The 22,009-nt window shown below is 37.7% G+C and overlaps 1 protein-coding gene across 14 annotated transcripts in view; it reads right to left on the bottom strand.

Annotated features, from left to right (window-relative positions):
• PARD3 (par-3 family cell polarity regulator) overlaps positions 1 to 22,009 on the bottom strand; it is a 438,577-nt gene that overhangs the window by 153,553 nt on the left and 263,015 nt on the right. For all 14 annotated transcript variants that reach the window (XM_079300415.1, XM_079300424.1, XM_079300421.1 and 11 more), the window contains 4 exons: positions 19,568 to 19,756; positions 18,906 to 19,076; positions 9,441 to 9,591; positions 2,653 to 2,842 (listed from right to left, as the gene is read on the bottom strand). In XM_079300415.1, the coding sequence (XP_079156541.1) occupies positions 2,653 to 2,842; positions 9,441 to 9,591; positions 18,906 to 19,076; positions 19,568 to 19,756 (701 nt within the window). The remainder of the gene's footprint in view (positions 1 to 2,652; positions 2,843 to 9,440; positions 9,592 to 18,905; positions 19,077 to 19,567; positions 19,757 to 22,009) is intronic.

Raw genomic sequence — 22,009 nt, 5'->3', positions numbered from 1 at the left:
GAAGCTTGCTTTGATCCACCTATATAAAACTTCTAGGAGAGCAGAGTATCATTTCCATGTAAACATAGCACACACTTATATATTGAACTTGAAGTCCTAAGAATGGACTAAAACTCCAGTGTCAAATATAACTTGAAAAGGACACCACAGGTCCCAGAGAGAGCAGTAGGGTCTGGACATGGCATCAACTACTGGGATTTTGGGAGGTTGGAACCCAGCATTTCCACTGACACCACTTTTAGAGACTTTCTTTCTGCTTCTCTGCTCTGCCCTTGTCACACCTCCCTTCCACACATTAAGGGAATTACTATCACATGTTTGCATACTATCCTCCACTCTAAAGATGCTACTTAGCACCTTTATTTAAGCCTTATGTATAATATTCTATTATTAATGACCCACTAGTGTGTTTTAGTAATTAAGGAAGGAGTGGATCACAACAGTCTGAATGCATGAACACTGTCTAAAAGTATTCAAAAGTCCCTGTGAAGAGCCACAGTGCAAAAGCCAATGAACAAAGAGGAGGAATTAATGCCCCTAAAAATGCCTCATTTTAATATTTTTCAACTACATCAATAAAAGACAGAGGTGAGTTTAGTGCAAGTCATTAAGCAATGCCAAATGCAATTTACTATATTTTAGAATACTTAACAAATAAGATTTCTGGAATGACAGCTGATCCTTAAAAGAATGTAACCGTCTTCTGACCCTCAATGTTATTAAAATTCCATTTATTAATCCTGTCTTATTGCCCCTTTGTTTTCATAACATTTTCATCAAGGATTAGGGAGATATTGTGAGGCTGAAAAAGCTTACATTTTTTTCTGTGATTCAGAACAGCTGCCATTCTTGTTTGGATAACCCTTCATCCATATTGTTAGTTTTACCCTTTGTGCCTTCCAGCAAAATAATACAATGCACCTTCATTTTACAAGTCTTCCTTCATCCATTAGCAACAGGAAATTATAGCAACAATCTAATTCTACTGCTATTTACTTTTTTTTTTTTTTTTTTTTTTTTTTACAAATAGAATACATTAGATACTAAAGCATGACACTGATCTAACTCTTAAGTGCTATTGTATCTGAAGGCCTTTACTGCTTCTCATAGACATACTTAAATTTTTCTGAGTATCATCAATTCTACATTATCTAATCCCTGTTTTCTGTACTGTTACTTCATTTACAAAGAAGTAAATAGCAAGACACACTGCAGAAGTCAATGTTAAAGCATCTGCAGTTTTCAAATGGCTTTAAGTTTATTTCATAGGATTTTGCTCACATTCAGCTAAAAATATTCCCTCAGAAATAAGCTATTATGTGCACTCTTGAGTACTATTCTATTTAAATGTCTCAGAATCTCAACTCTAAAAACTTTTACAAAAGACAAATGACTTTTCATGGACCCAGATTACAGGTATGACTTGTCCATAAGAAGGAACTGCTACATCAAAAAAAGAAGTAAATGAAAATGAAAAAATTACATTTTCATGCAATCATTAAACAGAGCTTAAAATACAGAACTCAATTCCTGGATATAAGATAAAATAAACTAGTTTAAAGCAAAAATTAGCTGACAGGTGCATATCAGCCAGCAGGTGCTATTGCTGTTTTATTAAGATATTGCTGACACATTCATAACAAGCTCTAGAGACAAGAAAAATAGGAAAATTCATGTACTTCACACCATTTGTGGTAATTATCTAGCTTCAAGAAGAAGCAGCTTACAGAGGTGGGCTTTTATTTTGCTATTACTATAGATAATTACAGGACTTGTAAATTAAATCTTAGATCTGTATTAATTGTACTAACTAAGCAATAAACAGTATTTCTTTGCCAGGAACTTAACCAAGTCAATAATGGAGCTCAATGCATTTCTCATTAAGGCTCTTGCATTACAATGAGTAAAGTAATAGGAGAGTCAAACTAGGACTCACAAAAGTTATTTTTACTATGGATTAAACATATAATTTTACTTTCCATAGTTTTAAATGTGGAACTGTTACTTTTCATGTATTTCAATGCAGAGCTATTACAGTCTTTGCAAATCATCTAACAATATGAACTGTAGTCCTTAACACATAAAGAAGAAATCTTAACCAGCTCTTTTTGCACCAGCATTAACACAGAGGCAAAACAAAGAACTTTGACCTCTAAGCAAATTTAAAAGATTAGTACATTACTAGGAAAAGCAAGAAAGTATACAGAAGTATGGAGATACTACTAGCTATACAATGGAATATAAAAATAAAATCTGTTTTATAAACTTTGAAATATTTACAGTGGGGTTTGTAAATTACAATTTCCAATCAGTCTTTCATCTTTCATAAACTCAGGTGTTTAAATTTTGCTAAGTTATTTTTTTTACAAAAGCTAGGTCAATTAACAATAGATTAAAATTGGATAATCAAAATAACACAGCTATGTACTGACTAAGTAACATTTCCACATGTATGCTTTAACACAGCACAAAACTGCAACCAGAAGTATTTGTACAGATTTCCTCCCTGAAACAGGGACAATTGCCAGTTTGAAAACAGTAAAATCCAGATGTGACAAAAAAGAATTAAAATTAGCTGTAGCCAAAAATGTAACTAAAGGAAAAGATGCAGCTAAGCTCTCTTTTTTTCCTTCCACTAACCCATGCTCTTACCAGTCTGTTGACTCATTAATTGCAGCTTTAGCCCATCCACCAGTATCAACAGCACCAAACCCGACATCATCGTGGGAACTGGATGAGGACTGGTCAGAGAGATGGGGAGGAAGGACTGACAGCCTGTCATCTTCAATAATGACAGTGTCATCCTGGGGCATGTTCACTGTTGGAGACAGCTGATATTTACCTGGACAAAAGGGAGAAAAAAACCCAAGACTAAATAACAGCAGCGTGCAGGGAGTGCCTTGAAAAATATTTCATCTCAGATGATAAAAGGTTATGTCAAACTGCAGTGCTACTGATAAGAGTGACACAATGCAGATAATAAAATTAACTATGCCTCACTTTGTACCCATCTTCCTGTGCAGAAGTCTGAAAAGTGATTCACACCAGTTGTTTCTGTGGCCTACTGCAAGACCACAGGGTCAGACAAGGGTTGAGGTTGGGAAGGGATCTCTCTTCTGGTCCAACCCTTTCCACTCAAGCAGAGACACCTACAGCCATGTGTCCAGGACCCAAACAAACTGCTCCTGAGTATTGCTTCTGCACCATCTCCCTGAGCCCTCTGCATGGTTACCCTCACACTGAAAAAGTATTTCCTGATGTTCAGAGGGAACCTCCCATTTTTGTCTGTACCCTTGGTCTCAGTCCTGGCTGAGGAGATGCTCAAAAGCACATGTCCCAGAAGACAGTATCTCCTCCTGTATCACCTTGTTTGATATAAACAAAGAATGTGATCCACAAGGACAGAGGCCATTATTTTCCTGATCACTCTGGCCCTCGTGAAATGAGAAATTGTTCCAGTGATGTTGGGAAGTGAACACATGCAAAATTTGGAGAAAAAGAAAATTGCCAAATTCTATTATTAACAAATTCAAGTGAGTTTTAAGACTTGTTAAAACATTTAAACAAGAACCATCACATACATGATAGGATCTATATCAAGGCTCAACATTAGTATGTTCAGAGCCAGACTTCATCAAGGTAAATTTGTGAAAGTAAAAGTTAAAAGATGGTATGATCTTACTAAAGCAATTTGTAAAATTGTCATATCTCATAAGAAACACACTAGCTAAATCAACCATTAATCTTATGACAAACTGAAAATTATTCTAAAACTATGATGCACCAGAGTAATGTATCACAAAACTTCTATTTCCATAACTCAAACTGCTTCAATTATTTCCACACTTTACTTTCACTATAGATATGGAAAAATGTGAATAATTAGGGGGAAATAAAGTTTTCCTCTTTTCTGTAGAGATTTCAATCACCATCATTACCTTTGCATGCAATTGTTAATAAACAAACAAACAAACAAAACCATATGTGTAAAAAGATAGGTAAAATCCTCACTGCACTAGATAATTCATGTAGTAATCTTTCCAAACAGGGGAAACCTGGCTTCGAAAGGGAAGCTTAAAGAAGGCTGAACAAGTGGCTGGAAGAGAAAGGTACTTCATGGTGAATATCTCATCACTGTCAAACTGAAATGAATGTATGCAGTTTGCATAACAGTTGATTCTGCCCAGCAATAGCTCCTTTGATGGACAGGTTAATATTTAGCCCAGTAATGTACTTCTTTCCAAACATAATGCTTGCAAGACTGTTAACTCTGTAGCTAATAATGTCTCCAAAGAATTGATTGTGAAAAGGTATAACCTTATGGCATTTGGCAGATTGAACTTCCCATTTGAGAGGCTACAGTAATTCAGTAACACTTTTAACTTTTCACTACCCTTCTTTGTATCTGACAAGGGTGAAGACTGACATTTTAATAGTTGCTTTAGAATTTAGGAGAAATCCCATCTGATGTGCCTACGCTTTTCATTGCAGATGAGGCTAAAAACAGGTGAAAGGCTTCACCTCCAGCAGATGGTTGGACAAACCTCAGGGCTGGACTCAATACATCCTTTGTAGAGAACTCAGCTGAAGTGGACAGAAAATACCCCTGGAGAATTAATTCCACAAGTGTTGTGAGAAACCTTACAAGGAAACATCAAAGAAACTTCAAACCCAGTAATCTTCAGTCTATTTGACTGATCTACAAATCTAAGGCATTGCTCAACCTGTCTACAAACCTCTTCAAGAAAATAATTTTCCCTCAGGCTAGAAAAGTGCTATTTACACTCTGTGAAATTTAGGCTGTGACTACACTTCAAGTCCAGTTTTGCACATATTAATTCAACTTCAGTGAGGTAATCTGTAATAAAATACAGTATTTTGGGCACTATACTAGGCAAGGTAAAACATTCTCCCTTTCAAATGTTTCTCATCTCATGACAATGATGCTCAAATTTCCTGGACAAGTTACCAACCTAAAGCAGCCCAGTCTGAGGACCACACCAAACTATTGGGTAAGAAGAGTTCCCACCTATCTGTGCAGAAAAAGAAGCCTCAGAGCTCCACTATTAAATGGCTGGTCCAAGCCTATAAGGATTTTCATCCTACAAGGAAAAATATGCCAAGCACCATATTTCAAAAAATTATATACTCCTTCCAACCTATTATACACCTATAACACACCAGAAAACCTGTACCTGTATTGTACCTGAATTAAACTACCAACACAAAGCCCTCCAAAAGATCCCTGAGCACACACAGTACATAGTATATAGAATAACAAGTTTATTCATGAAGAACTAAACTGCTCCAGGTCCTTTCAAATCTTGAAATCCCCTGAAGTTCAGTTAATATGTTTGTTGGGATAACTTGGCTCCCATACTGACACTGCACTGTCAAGGAACTCTTTCTGGCTTGATCCTTGTGCTTTTGCTATTGCTTTCTCTTTAAAGGATGGTCTCCAAAATCTGTTGAACACTCTCACCGTATGTTCAAAGCCCAGTATTACCTTATGAATGACTCATGAGCATGTTGATACTGTGGGATTCAGACCAATAGTACAACAAATGCCTGGAGAATGACTAACAACAAAAAATTCTCCACTGTATGCAGGCCTTGGATTTCAAGAAACTGCTCAGATCTGTCAGCTATTGTAAAAGAGCTCCACATTTTGATGAGATTCCTGGCCAAGAAACTACATTCTGATTGCAAAGGGTTATTTTAATTTCACACACTCTACATCTCCAGCTAAATTTTGTCAGGAGTGCTTCCTCCTGATTCTACCCTTAAGACAGCAATTATTTATGTAGAGAACAGAGCATTTCTTGTTTTGTAGGAACCATCAAATCTTAAAAGTTCTGGAGGATCCTTCAGGATGAAAAGCACATTCAGTGCAAGGGATTGTTATTCTGTGAAGCCCCTGACTTCTGTTTAGTCACTGTTAGCAACAAAACTCACCAAGTTCATTAAAAGAATATAAGCCACTAGAAGAAGGAGATGAAAGAGGACTTTGTACTAAGCTGTTTGTTGAATAAGAATAATTTATATAGACAGCAGCTATGTATCTGTATATTGCAAAACTCAGGAGCATAATGCATTATATACAAGAATGGTATGTCAGAAGAAGACTTGAATTTTTAATTATAGAGCCAAGCAAACAAGTATAATAGACTTGCTCTTCTGAATAACATGCACCCTGTAAATATTAAAATTAATAAATAGAAGGGTTTATTACAGTCATCTAATTCTTAAAAGACCAAATTTATATAAATAAGGTATCCCATCTCCTTCAAAACAAAAGTATTCCCTGATTACAGAAAGTTGTATCTTTTCTCCATCAAAATTTTCTGTGAAATATTATCAAATAAAATGCATAAAGAAATCTGTAATAGCAATAACTACCTCTAAATGTAGATCAGCATGAGGATCATCAGAAACATGAAAAGATTCACGTAGTTTTATTGCAGTAAGAAAACATTATTTTACATAATTTAAATCACATCCTAAAATTGGTATTTTTATTCCTACTCTCACAGCAAGGCTCTGACAGCCAACTCTTGCTTGTCAGTTATGAAAGAGTAAGGAAATTGTCTTAAATACCTTTCTGAAATTACATTAATGGTATTTAAAAGAACAAAACACTCTTAAAATCTTTGTTCCAACTTTAAGCAATGACTAAAATAAGCAGGCATTTTCCAGACTTTGAGATTTTTACTTTTATATAGTCTAACTTAGGAAGGAAGAAAACTCAAACCCATCCAAGAGCAAAAGCAGCAGGAAGACCTACTCCTTCATCTGTGAAAACAAGCTGTCATCTCCTCACTAAAAAGTACTGAGGACTAAAAGTTTACATAGTTAAATCCATTGAGGGGTAAATCAAAAGACACCAGATGATTCAGAGAGCTCATCAAAGGCTTCTTGATATGGGGAGGGCACTCAAGGGAAACAGTGCTGCATAAAAAACTCCCTTTTGCTGGTTTTCATGGGCAGGACTGGTGTGGGAAGGTACAGACCTCCAGTGTTCTTCAGCCAGATTGTTCTTAGGACTAATCCTCACTTTTAGGGCAATTTTTAAGAGAGGAAGAGTCATGTAACACCACACAAACATTTTTTGGAAAATAAAAATAGCTCTGCTTTTTTTTCTCATTACCAATGCCAAAATAAACAGGGATTCCACTGCATAAAAAGTGACTGAGTCTTAAAAATGCTAGCTATTCTTAAGGAAGTAACTGTACATATCTCTCTCAACAGGCAACACCTCTCTGTAATATAGCACTGCAAGAAAACTTGCATGCTAAAGATTATGAACACTACAGTTTTAATTTAGTGGTACTGATTAAATCAGAAAAAAAATAGTCTATTAGAAAACTGATATTCCCCTAAAAGTGGTTTTAAACATCACAGGTCTGTGAAGCTGCTGTGACTGCAGAAAGGAACAGTCCATTCCTGGAAAGACCAGTTTTCAGTTACATGCCACTAGATCAATTTACTATGAGTTTCAGGCACAATTTGATTTTCCACTAACATGCTTCCACTAAAGATTCAATGGATTAAAGTCACAACCAACCACTTTTCTACATAGTTCCTGGTCCCTGAAAACAATTCAGAAAAACAGTGATTCACAGGAAATCAAAACATTAACCCCAGGCTGTAAGAAACTTAGAAAATGAATGATGGGGGGTTTTTGTTTTGTTTTTTTTTTTTCTGCCTATGTATACAGTGCAAGTGTATCTAAAAGTATTAGATATTAACAGCTTTGGAAGTACCTTTTTTTTTTTTTTTTTCCAGTTTAAACATCAATTACTGGCTACTGCTAAAGGGATGATACCAGACTGATGAACTACTAGTTCAATGTGGCAGGCAAGCCCTGTGCTCCTCTGATGTCAAAGGAAACTGCATTGCTGACACACAAGCAGCCAGACTCTCTCCAGCTCCTTCTCCCATCAATGGACAATGTGTTTAAGTGATAATTTGTTAACGCTTATATGAGCTCTGTGTGTAAATCCTCTGCAGCACTGATGGAAAAAACAGCAGGCAGTGCCTTGCAAATGTTTTATCTAAAGCCTTGACACCATAAGAATTGGTTCTTTCTATAAGAGAGTAGTGCTAAAGACTTCAAATTATTTTATCACTCCTTAAATTTGTTGACAAACAAATACAATTTTTTTATAAAGTTCTATCTTTAAGACCATATGACTTTGGGTGACAAGGTTTCACACTGCCTTGATTTTCATGTGCACATTTTTTCTTCCAAGCTGTACAAAATGAAATGCAATAGAACAGAATATGATATGTTTCTAATTACTATTGCCCAAATGCACAAAAAAAGGACAGAATACTTACTGGAAGAAATACCCTAAATAGCAAACGTGTGGATTTTCAGAGAGTTTAACAACAGTCCTATTTTGCTACCACAAAGACAATGCAAACCCCAAAATACAAAAATCATTTTAAAAAGAAAACACGAAGGGGGGGAAAAAAACCCAATCCAAATATATAGGGTGAAAAATATACACAAATTGTTGACTGGAAAAGCCTAAGTGGTAGACTAATTTTCTAAGGCTGAAAACTAATCTAAAACAATTGAAAACTAAGTTAGGTCTTGCTTCATATAAAGTTTATAGCAGCATCTCTAATATATTCTGTGCATCTAATACACTAAAAAAAAAAGTCCTAGATTTAATAGCCATGTCTTCTTTTTAAAACGTGCAACTCAAGCGAGCAAACGTCACGTCTTCTGTCAGGTATTATTTTCATCAAGCTGCTTTTTGTATTTATACTTGAAAATCCTTTCAAACTAATCCCATCCTAGCCAGTAAATCCAACCACTCCTGTGGCAAGGCAAGTCCTTATTACCTAGCTCTGTACATCAGAAGTTGAATTGCTGCAAAGCAACTGCTAATAACCTCATTATCCACTGGGACCATGCAGATGGTAGGGCACAGAATCTACACAAGGGATTAAAATTAGCTATGATTTTATTTATAGGTTTTAAAATCGGTGTCATACAAAGCAAAAATCCAAATAAATTAATAAGCATAAATGGATGCAAGTTTGCATCATTTATTTTTGTATTTTAGTAGGACTGAAACAGAGGAGAAGGAATGTTGAAAAAAATGTATGAATTCCCCTGAGTCACTGACTTTGATGCAACATGGAGCCTAGACCGACCAATAATTTATTGTGTCAAACCAGACATTGAAAGACTATGTTAAATGTTATTATTACTCATTCTATGACCTGTCACAGGATACAAAATTCACTTTAGAATCCCATCTTACATTCTTCCTCACATTAACTATCCAGAAAGCTTCCATAAAAGAATTTCAAGGCACGTTTTAAGTTGGTCAGTGCGACCTCCACGTTCCCAATTCCCACATAAGACATTAATCACCCTTCAGTGAAGCACAGAAACACAAGCTCCGAGAGCAGCTGTGACTCACCCACTATCCTGCCCAGCGCCGCGTTCTTGGCGGGCGACTCGCCGAGCCCCTCGATGCCGCCGTACAGCGAGTGGGAGATCCTGCGCTCCCGCTCCTCCAGCAGCGTCTCCACGGGCAGCTCCGGCCCTGAGGGGCTCCCAGGTGATTCCAGCTGCAAAGACAGGGGAAATTAGTGCCCAGTGTCCCCTTAGCCACATGGGGGAACTGCAACAAATGGCCTAAGGCTTAGACCTGTCTAAGCACCAAATGAGCTAGAACTCCTCATCCTGGACAGGGATAATTTGCAGTGACAGCTCTGCCTAATGACCAACTTTCTAACCCCTTTGCACTGCACCCCCCATGGTGCCCTGTCAAATTTCAAATCCTTCAGCAGAAAATTGGTAAAAAAAAAACCCACTCCATTTTGGTGTCTCTTTGTTGGATAATTTCTTAAACAGACAGTTGGACTGTTTTCAATACCATCAGCAGACAGCTGGGCCATCTTCTGCACACTGACAGCTGAACACAACAAGGCCTTTGTCAGGAGTGTGGAACAGGAACTCTCACTTGGAATTGGGCTGCTGCTGACACAGTGGTGTAACTTACTTTCAAATGAAATCATCAACACTTAAAAGTTTTGTAGTTGGGAACAAAAGAAAAAGCCACAAACGTTGTCAGACTGCACTGTAATTTATTTTTGAGTTCTTTGCTCTGTCTTTCCTGACTGCAGTGTAAAGAAGCCTTACATGCTTCATTCAGCCTGGAAGCTCCTCTAATCTATTGCTGCAGCATCCAGGCAGAGACACAAAAACTGGAATTGGCAAGACCTGGGGTGCCCTCCACCCCAGCCCTCAAACCCCTGGGACTGCCAGGCCCCTGCCCACCTCAACTGCAGCTAGATTCTCTCTCCAGAGCATCACAGGAGAGATGAAGTCTGTGGTGGAAGTGATGGACAAGCTGCTTGGCCACGTTCACAGGAGAGCAGAAAGGCTGCACAGCCTCCTGCTCACCCCAGCTGCTCTCCTTCAGAAGACTGCCCTGAGAGTCTTCCCAGCCCAGCCTTTGCTTGCAGAAGCTGGTTATCCCTTTTTCCTCCTACAGCTGCCTCTCAGATTTTTCAAGAAGACAGGAAAAAGTCAAGTTCTCCTCAGTGAGCACCAGTGAATCAGAGCTGGGGGAACGCAGAACCCACGAGACAGAAAGAAAATAATTTGGTGTCATCTACCAGGATTTAGCAACCCCAAAAGCCACAGCTCTGCTGACAGCATAGCCCCTGGGAATGAGAGTAAGTACCTGTGCACCCACAGATCACTGTGGATGCCCAATGTAGCAGGGCCCAGTTGCTCCCTGCAGGCATAAGAGACTCCAAACCCCAAATCATGGCCCAATCCTCACACCATCCAGCCTTCCTGCTGCCCCTAAAGCTCCCAGTTCACCTGGGCTCCAGCACCCCGCTGTCCTCTCAGTAATGCTACCAAGGTGCTTTGCCAAGACCATTAAACCAATTCACCTGAACATTGTGAGCTGAATTCAGCTCTATTAAAAAGTAAACAACTATTAAAAATAGATGTATTTTGTAGAGTAATGCTACCAAAGCATTAGCTCTTCTTACCAACATGCCTCTTCATATTGAAGTTGAATTTTAAACAGTGTCCTTACACAAATCCCACAGCATTTAATTCATTCATTTCAAAATACAGTGGGGACCAGATACTGAAAGATACTGAGGATGCTGAAAACTATCTGAAGCCACTGGAAATTATTATTCCAAGTACTGACTGATCTCCAAACAAGCACGAGAGGAGCAGTTCATAGTTTTAGGAATTACAAAAACAAGCAACATGTTTGTTGGTTGTTTTTTCTTTCTGAAACAGCTGCCCATTATTAATCACTCCCTGGATGACTAAGAAATGTATGCTATGAAAGGCTTTAAAACAATCTGCTCCAAGGGCTCCAAAGCCTTGGCCCATGTCCCCAGCAGAGGTATGAAGGGAGCCCGAGCACGGCCGGTCCCGGCACGGGGCAGGGCAGCGGCTGTGCAGCGCCGCTTACGGTCAAAGGGACCCCCATCCAGAGGTCACAGACTCCCTAAAATTATTATTTCTGTTCAAAGCCATCATCTGTTTAATATAAATGAGATATTTAATGAAGTTCCAAATTGTAGACTTATCTCTGCCAGTTTGATAAGCACCGGGGAGATTTACTGCATCGGAGGGTCAACACAATTACAATTGGAGGCACGTCAAGCTGCAGGAGAATAATAAACTTGCAGTGCAAGTGAATTAGACTCAATAAGGTTTAAATTGTGAAATGAGGATTTGTTTTATTAGTTTTTTTAAATTGCAGATTACAACTGACAGCTTTACTGAAAAGTAAATTAAACAATATTTGTGGACTCCGTTCTAAAGGAATCTAAGGCACATTTGAAAAGAAATGTTAACTTCTGAAACACTTCATGAAACAAAGAGCATAGCAACATTAGACTGTTTGAGAGCTTAAACCTCCATGATAAAGGTACTAAATTATGAACTACCCTTTATTTCATTGCCTTTAAATAAGGTGTGAAAATATCAAAGTGCTTTGGGATTTATTCTCCCAGTGCTATACTGATGACTTTATGTAACAAGTGTCCAGCTTTTAGTGAGCCATATCACACAGTCCTTCTTCATGTGACAAGCCATCAACTTTCAGACTCATTTGCAGAAACATCTCAAGAGATTTTCAGAAAGACACTGACAAGAAGATGGTTCAGAAGGAGAGAAATACATAGAAATTCACTCCTGGTAGTACAGTAGAGTACAGGGTAGATAAAAGAAATAGCAGGAGTGTTGCATTTATATGGCCATGTTTTGTAAAGTGAATCACATATTTTATGATTTCTGTAAATTTTTTTCCATATCTAATTATCATCTCAAAAGATGGGTTTAAACAAAGGCATTGACAGCCAGCTACACAAATATTTTACAGAAGACACAACGTCTTTTATAAAACACCAAAAATTAGACAACTGGTTGTCACAAAAAAACCACAAAATACCTTTTCCTTACATTGTTAACAAAAAGTCTGTGCAAGAAAAAAGCCACAGAATTTGGAAATGTGTTGTGGGCAAGACAAACAGTCCAAAGCAAGATTGCAGTTTAAATAGACTCATTCTTCATGATGCATTTCTAATAAACAGCTTGAATTACACATTCTAGTTCCTTCTCTTAGCTACTCTCAGTGCTTTCTGGTATAATTTGATTTGATTAACTGATAAATAGTGGGTATTATAAACAAAGTTGTACAAATTCCTAACTTCATTAAAGGCCTTGCAAGGAATGAAATCCGTGTGGCAACTGATCCCCTATCAAGAGCTGCTGGAGCCCCCTTAGTGCCAGGTCAGTCACAGACCAACTGAGGCTGGATTAAACCACTGCAGATCATCTAATCCAACCTCTTGCCCAAAGCAAGGTCTGAAACAGCAGGTTGCTCAGTGCCCTGGCCAGCTGGATTTTGAATATCCCCAAGATCAGAGGCTCCTCAACCTCTCAGGGAAAGTTGTGTCAGTGTTGGCCTCTAGGAAGGACTTTGTTTTTTCTTATGTGTAAAGAAATTTCTTGTATTTTGGTTTGTGCCTGTTGCTTCTTGTCCTGGCACTGGGCAGCCCTGAGAAGAGTCTGGATCAGTTTTCTTTAATACTTCTTTATTATACTCTTCAGATATTTTTAGACACTGGCTGGTAAGATTCCTTGATCGTTCTCCTCTCTAGACTGAAAAAAGAGAGTTTCCTCTCTGGATCCTATCACTGATCTATACTAAATGATCATATTCATAAAAATGCAATAAAACCTTCCATGCCACAGATTGCCTGTAGCTCCTTTTCTCTCAATTCTCTTAAATTAAAAAGAGAAGCAAGATTAATTTTTTTTTAAATAAAAAAAGGTCTCTACCCTGACCCTTTGTCATTCAGATAAAAACCAGCTGTTTGCTAAAGCACTGTCTGTACTAGCTAGCCCAGCTGCTGCTTATCTAGATGATAAAAGGACAAATAACACAGTCCCTTTTACTTAAACACCATCATCCATCCTATCTGAAGTTATGTACAGAAATATGAAAAAATTTTATGCACAAGAAGAGTGCCAAAATATTCAAAGCATAAACAAACTTTTTTTTTTTTTTTTTAAATGAAACAAGAATCAGACTCCCTTTTTCCTTCAGAAAATAAATTATCCAAATATAGGCATGCAAGCATTAAGGATGTTAAAGAAGTCAGTATACAAATTTGCTGTATATGACACTGCATCCAGAATGCTGAAGCTCTTTCTGTCACAAAGAATTATTCTCCAGGATTTCTTTTTTCCTTCTTATCTGTGTACTGTGGTTAAAGTCACCAAAATAATACAGCTTCCTTCTACAACACAGATACTTTAAAAATACTACTAGTCTAAATCAAGGCATTGATATTTAAGGAATTAAAGAAACAACATTTTCATAGGACTGGGCTAAATTTTCATTTTCTGGGTTGAAAAATGGCTAAACAATTGGACACAAAGATTGATCTTTAGGATGGAGAAGAACTGTAGAGTCCCCTAGGAATCAGAGCTGGGAACACTTAAGTTGATAAACAGCTTTATCAATGAGTTGGAGATAGGAATGAACAGGGAAATCACTGTGTTTGGAGAAGATGCTAAAGACTTTTTGACAGTTCAGCTCCAAAAGGTCATCACAAGACTAATCTAGTGAGAAAGAAAAAAACAAACCTGTCACGTAAATTTCAATGTAGGTAACTAGGTAATGCATGCAGGGGAAAATGATGCCAGCATATTTTATACTTGCATACATACTGGAAAAGATGCTTGCTTGTTTCTTTTGTAATGAAACCACCCATTTGCAAAGTCTCTCACTGATCTATCAGTCAATTTATTTAGTGTATGATGAGGTCCTTATACGATCTGGAATCAGTGCCCTACATCACAGTTTGCTCATTTTCAAATAGAGAAAAAAAATGAACATACATGCATGAAGAAATTTGAGGATCCACAAATCATTTGCAAACCTTCATTTCAGGCAGGTTTGGCAAAATATTCATTCTGTCAAAAAAAAGAAAAAAAAAAGGAAAAAAAAAAAAGGGAGTTCTAGACAAGAGAAACCCTTGAAATTTCTCATTTTGAGGAAAATGGTGATGCTCTCTCACTTAATGGCAGACAAGTGCTGCCTGCCTGTGACATGAACAGAGTGCAGACAAGCAATCTGTATCTCTAAGCTGTCCAGGTTGCAGGACTGAAAAGTGCAGGGTTCTCAAAGTAACAATTACCTTTATTTTCTTGAATCAGCACATGGAGCTGCCAGCTGCAGGGACGTGCCTGGCAGTGGTGCCTGAGTGATGAGCACGTTCTGCCAGCTGTTTGCCCAAACAGACTAATCACAACAGCATCACTAATTAACAGAACGTGGCACAAGGAGCTCCACTGCTCCTCCTTAAAGCTGAGCAATTAAAACAATTTCAACCCTAAGTCAAAGATCTAAAAAGTTGATGGCCACCTCTTCTGAAAAAGAGGTGCTAAAAACTGGCCATATATGAATATCAAGTCAATATTATTATTGTTAGTCTGTCTATTTTTCTGACTGTTTTCACAGCTTTGGAAATGTGTCTTAAAGAGTCTCTCCATGCTCATGTAGGAAAATCAATGAGTTAACATGTAACGCTGGAAGCTGAAAATACAGGACAGAACAGAATGTTTAACTTTTTATAAATGGGGGGGCAAGAGAACCTCAGATATAGCCAAATCCCAAATTAAATGGTTTTGTTACAATAACATAAACGTCCATCAAGTATTCAGTGCATGATTTTTGTCTGCAGTGGCTGAGATTTTAAACACAGTTTTGCAATGTTTGCAGTAGTGCAGCTTGCAGAATTTTACATTGCTGTATTCTGTATAGACATAATGCAAACAGAAGAAAAACTCAGATGCACAGCTTTGACTTGGAGTTCATTCATAACTAACACTCCATGCTTATATCAATATTTACTACAAGACAATTCACTTGAAAACCTGGATGGATTACACACTATCTCCTGGTGAGCCAATGAAAATTCTGTCTACAGGCAAATCTTCAGCAAAACCACAGCAGCACAAAATCTTTTTTTACCTTCTGGGAAGTTTGTGGTCTCTTTTGACTCTACAGTTATGGAAGGGCTGATATAAATTATCCCCTCCCTGCGTCTCTGAAGTCAAGATAATACTCTTATGGTGTTTATATTGTATATTTATATTGTTATTATAATTGCTCTGAAGGCTTAGTTTACAATATAAGAACTTGTGAAGCCGTTTAAGAATAATGACAGCAAAGGAAAGGAGTGTCTGAGGTCACTTCACAAAGTTTTGAAACAATTTCATGTTCAAGAAGTCAAAGAAAGCTCTCTGACAAAGACAGTGCCCCTGCAGCAGATCAGAAGCAACTGTTCCTGCCTCCCTTAATCCAGGACAACAGAGGTCGAGCTGTCACTCACTAGCAAACAAAATACAAAAAGTACACAAAAATCCTAGTCTAAATTGAAACATGCAGAAACAATCTGCAGAGCCGTGCAAAGTTAATTCTCCCTCCTAAGCAATTCCTAAGGGTGATTATGAAAATTGACATTAAAACCAAAAGAACAGTTTCATACCACTAAATTCTTTAAAAATCCAATTCAAATTCAGTTTTACTGAAGAAAGAAGCTGTCTAGTCTATCTAAAAGGAAGGCAGTTTGAATTTTTAAATGCAAAACAATTACTAGACTTGAAGGCAGGGGGAAAAAGGCTTAGGGTTTTTTTTGTTTAGCACAATCATTTTTGCATTGGCATTATTGCCCCTTGTACAGATTTCCCTTCTGAGACACTTGTGGGTGCTCAATGGCATGGCAGGGAATCAGCCAAGACCTGACCTTGCAGGAGTGACCATACACTGGAACAGAGCAGTGTGAACACTGTTCTTGGTGACACACAAAAGGGAATACAACCAAGCCAGATCCACTTAATCATAGTTCAGACAAACAAGAAACAATGCTATGGAATTGTCTAGAGAGTGGGCACGTACAACGCTGAATCAAAAAATGAAAGAAATCAATTGAACAGTATATTTTTATCTGCTGGTTTTTTATGGTGACTCCTTTGGAAAAAAACAGGAGGGAGAAGAGCATAGAAAACACTGAGAAATACTTTCTCAAAAGTTGTACATTTTTTTTTAATTAAACCAGTAATCCCCATTTCTGAGGAGCTGGGAGCTGGAGTAAAGAGGCTTACACTCACTGTGCTAAAATTTAAAAAAATTAAACGTTTAAATAGATTAAATAGAAAACAAAGAAGCCAGTGTCTGGTGGGTGAATGGGAAGGTGAATCTCACTGTGATGCTCACTGAGGCAATGCTGTCTCCAGCCAGGTCTCAGGCCACACAGCCACCACTGAGGGACTGAGCTGACTGAATACCAGACTCATATATGGTATTAATGCAAGATACAGAAATAAAATGATCACAGCTTATCAGTGTTACATCAGCTCAATAACATCTGAAGTTTAAATCGGTCACATTCTTGAAGGAGGATACAGGGCTTAATTGCAAAATATCAAGAAAAAAAATCCCTTTGTTTTTCATTTCATTGAAGTCTGGGCATTGCACGACTTTCAGAAAAGTGACTTCTTGCATACTGCCAGCTCAGCAGGTACACAGCTTTATGTCCATGCAAGTTGTCCTTTCATCATTTCAAAATATGCAAATAATATTGATATTGTATTTCCTTTGGATGAGTGTGATAAAAGCAATAATTCCTCAGAAAAATTACTTACAAAACTTACTTTGTAAAGATGATTACTACAGCAATAGTGACATATCAATGCTTTCTTAATCATTATAGCTCATCTTGCCAGTTTTTTAAGGAGTTGGGAAAATGCACAAAAACTATAAAGGAGGCCCAGAAAACAGGGCATATCCTCCCTTGTGCAGGTAAATTTCATCTAAATCTGTTTCCAGAATCAGTTCTTTCATCTTGAAGCACATATACTGCAGTCAGCTGTGCTGCTTTTGGAACATGATTTCTGCAAAATAAATTGTACTAATTGTCAAGCAGATATAGGGGACCAAGCTGTTCTTGAATTAACAAAAATTGTGTAGGATTCAAGGAGAAATGCCTTTGTTTCGTCACTGCTGGATTACCTCCTTCATGTTTACACTGTCTAGATTAATTCAGTCAAGAAGACTTTCACTAGGAGAAAAGGGATCATCCTTTTGGGAAAAAAACAAATAAACAAACACAGAAATAGATTAAAATATTTCACCCTTTTTATGTAGTACCATCTGATATTACGTAAAAAAAAAGAAGAGTCTCCAAGAGACAGTCTAAATTAGGCTAGATAAGGACATCACCTTGTATATACATAAACATGTATATGTACAAAAACTTTGTATAAGCAGTTGATCAAGAGGAGCTTAACACTTTGAAAAAGCCCAATGTCTTTTTCCAGACACGATTTTATAATACACTATGGACTGTTTTTTTTTTTCTTAAGATTAGATTTATGCATTAAAAAGTAAACCATTCTTTTTTCCCCTAGGTAGGAGCAGAGATACTAAACCAATTTGTGCACATCGTTTTTGAAGCACAGTGATCAAGAAGTAACATTCCTGATAAGACCTTACTCTATTAGCAAGAATGAAATAATTGACTTTCAGATTTCTAAAGAGATGCTTTTCTGACACTCCATTCAGCTGTATCCTATTTAACTCAGTCCTTTCCCAATTTGTTCTGAAGTCTAATTCAATCCTCCACAGCATCTACAGTACTCCTCAGTATATGCCCATATATTCCTAGTATATATCATTAATTACATTAAATAGAAGATAAACTATTAGAAATCATGAATGTATTTCAAAACATCAACATATAACATTGCACTAGAGAAGAAAAAAGCTGCAAATCATCAGAAGAATCACCACTTCACCCTGAATGGAGTAGTTCAACCTCCCCCACAATTAAGGCCAAGAGACAATATCGTTAAAATTCAAAATGACTGAATTTTTTGTGCAAAGTTTTGCAGAATCTATACATGAAACTCTTATTTTGATAAAATATAATAGTGAAATATAAGAGCTCTACTCTTAATTTAAAAAAACTGGAAGTGACAAAAAAACAAGTCAGTTAACACAAAGTCTATAACAGAAAGATCTAATAGACCTCTATAAAAAACTCCGCTGAACAAACATCACATAAACAGTGAGATCCAATTACAAAATCAATATAGTTTTATTCAGTGTTTCCTGTTTTTCATTGACAAAAATACTCAAAAGAAAACCTTTATTGATCAGTAATAACGTTAGCATGTCTAACACTGAAATTCAGATCATTTTGTAATTCTCTCTTTCTTTAGCTTCTCAGATATTACTTTTCAAGTCTCAGAGGAAACATGACATCTGCTGTAAACACAAATATCTCAGAAGTGAAAATTGCCAATCCCAATATCAAGAGCTTATTACCTCATTGCATTTACTTATTCGCCTTGCCACAATAAGCTGAATCATTCCTCGTTTGTTTCCTTCAGTGGACATAGATCTCCTTAAGGTTTCCATAGCATCTTGATTTGTTTTGCCCAATAATGACTCTCCATTAACTGCTATTAGTTGATCATTCACTCGAAGCCTGCCATCCTGAAAAAGTAAAAATTATAGATAGTTACATAAAGCACACACAAAAGGAGCTTTGTCTATTGGAGAGAATAAAATAAAAAACAAATCAAAAGAAAAATATTCAACAACTAGTCCTAAGGGTTTATGGCCAAATAATCGCTGCAATAATAGCTTCCATTGCAGCTACTATAGGAAATGTCTATTCCAATTACAGACTTGCACTGAAAGCTATTATCATAACCTGTTTGCTCAAATGGCATACTAATGGAACTGCAGCAGAGATGGCTCGTTCCTTCCCGAATCTGTTAGGGCTGTTTAAATCCTGGGACATGCAAACATGTGAGTAGAAATCTAAATGTTACCTCTGATGGTATAATTGGAGAACACTAGAGATCTCATTCCTCTTCAATCTATGGTTATTTTCAAAATAACTTATTGTGGAAAACTGGAAGTACAAAGTACAAACTGGAAGACCAAAGTACACAGATATTCCCACAAATATTCCCTCTTACCTTGGATGCTGCTCCCCCGTTAATAATGGACTTGACGAAGATTCCTAAATCGGCGTGGTTTTCTTTTGACCGGTTACCTTTGACACTCACACCAAGCCCAGCTGACCCAGAGTCATTCAGTGGAACCTCAAAAGTCAGGAATTCCCTGGTGCCATCAGGGGTGAGGACAAGCTCTTCTTCTTCTGCTTTCTGTTGGGGAGATTAGCATGGGATTATAGAATAGCATTTCTTTGGGAATTCTCTTCCCCCTACAGCTATTAGCATTCTAAACTCTCTGCTTTTTACTACAATGCCACAATATTTTCCACAGTAATTATGAGAAGAAATGTGCAGAATAGTGTATTTTCAATCACCTCCAGCTGATGCCTAGGTTCAGAAATATCTTAAATTTGTGTCTAAGTGCTTCTCTCTCTAGGAAAGTAATTGCATCACATGCCATTACTGAATCTGCCAGCAATGCTAACTCACACATAAGCTGCTATTTCATTAGCCAAAAGAGAGCTTTATCAGAAATATTTTTCTATTTGAAAACCTACAGAATTTTTAAAATACCACCATCATCATCTACAGAGCTTTGCAGTCTTAGGGAGAAACTAAGTGCAAGAAAATGTAACTCAAAAATTACTTATTCACCTCATTTTATTTAAAATTATCTGTGTTAGGAAAAAACAGAAAATTACACAGCTGGGATTGGCAAAGCACATCTCTCTGCTATTGCCAGGTTTATCATCAATTCCAGCTCTCAGGGCAAACTTTCCTGTCCTTCACCTCTGTCCTCTTACCCACCTCTCTGTGTTGTCCTCAACATCCAATTTTAGCCTGACTGGGGAAATCCCAGGTTTTAAGCACCCCAATTTACAGTCACAGTCCTGCCACAGCTGCCAGCAAGAAGCTGCTCAGTGACACCTATCCATGCATCCAAGAGCCATACAAGCACATGGGATCAGCCTCACATTTCACCTCCTGCCAAATTTGTTTTAAAAGTTTCAAAGCAACAGGGACCAGAGACCTTGCAGTGTCCCTGCAGAGCAGTGACACTCATGGGGCAGCAGCATGGGCACAACACCCAGGAATGAAAGTGGCCATGCCCTGAGGAGCAGTGCTCATGCACAAGACTTCTGCCAAAGAGAGGAACGAGAGGGACTGGCTGCTTACCAGCCCTACCCTTTACAGCAGATGCTGTTCACTTGTTTCTGATCCTCTTTCAAATCTATCTAATATAACCACTTTTAGTAATAACTTTATCAATTAAAGAAAAAAGTCATGCCCTTAAAGGCAATTCTCTGCAAAAAGATGCTTGTGAACCTGACTGTGCTGGTTTTTTTTCACCCACATGAAAGAGTAAGAGAACACACAGCAGAAGGCACACACTAATGTCCAGCATGGGCAGCTCTTCTCTGGAAGAATTAATCTGGCCAAATTTTCATAATCTTATCAACATGTCACCTCTGTTTCTGACATTGATTTTATACCAGCTTTTCCCACATCACTGATCTATCTGCAAAGCTCACCCATGTGAGTGAGAAGATGTATGAGAAGTTAACGTGCGCCTGCTGAGCTGCCCCTGTTTCTTAAGACCTGAGGAAATGCAAACGCAGCCTATGGCAAAGATAGATGTGAAAGCCATGTGGAGTACAGCAGACTGAGATGATCAATCTGGGCACAAGCATGCTAGTTGTGTCACCATTGACCTAGAAATGCAGTGCAAAAATGTCACATGGGAAGGCAGTCAGACAGCTGAGAGCTGCAACAGCTGAGGGCAGAAAAAACAGAGCTCTGTCTTTTCTCACCTGGCTAAAAACGTGAACCTTCATGTGTTCACCAGCCCTTGCCTTTGCACTAGACCCCTTTTGCTCATAACTAAGCACAGTGGTTCATATTAAAAAAAACCAATAAATTAACACCCTCTATCAATGTGCTATAGCTAGGCTGGCTTGCTTGTGAATCCAACTATTCAAACACATCTCTTGGCCATATGAAACAGCATAACCAATGCCAGCTCTAAGGAATGGAAAGGTGTATTGTGTCCCTTGAAAACTAATCTATCTAAAAGATGTTCCTAAATTATGGGGAAATTACCACCCTAATTTTCCTGCTTGGCTCACAGAAGCATAGCTCCAGCATACATTTCAAATCCACATCTTTTCAAGTGGCTGCAGAATAAAACAATCTGAGATAGATGCATGCTACCCTATAATTTCTGTAACACTCATCACTTTCATATTCCTTAATAAAAAGTAGTAGGAATAAAGCTTGCTACCCAGAAGAGAGATAAAGCCAAGGTAGGATGTGTGGCTTATCAAAGAAAGCAGATATGCTTATTGAATTTTTCTTTACTACTGTTAACATAAATTTAGAATCAATTGCCCTCTTGCTCCAGTATTTTCTAATCTTAAAAAAAATCCACCAAAACTTCAGGCAGAGCAGTCTCTCTTCCAGGGC

Source organism: Erithacus rubecula (genome assembly GCF_903797595.1).
Source record: "Erithacus rubecula genome assembly, chromosome: 3".
NCBI classification, from domain to species: Eukaryota; Metazoa; Chordata; class Aves; order Passeriformes; family Muscicapidae; genus Erithacus; species Erithacus rubecula.
Note: the sequence above shows the minus strand (reverse complement) of the source record. Positions and strands in the feature narration are given on the sequence as shown.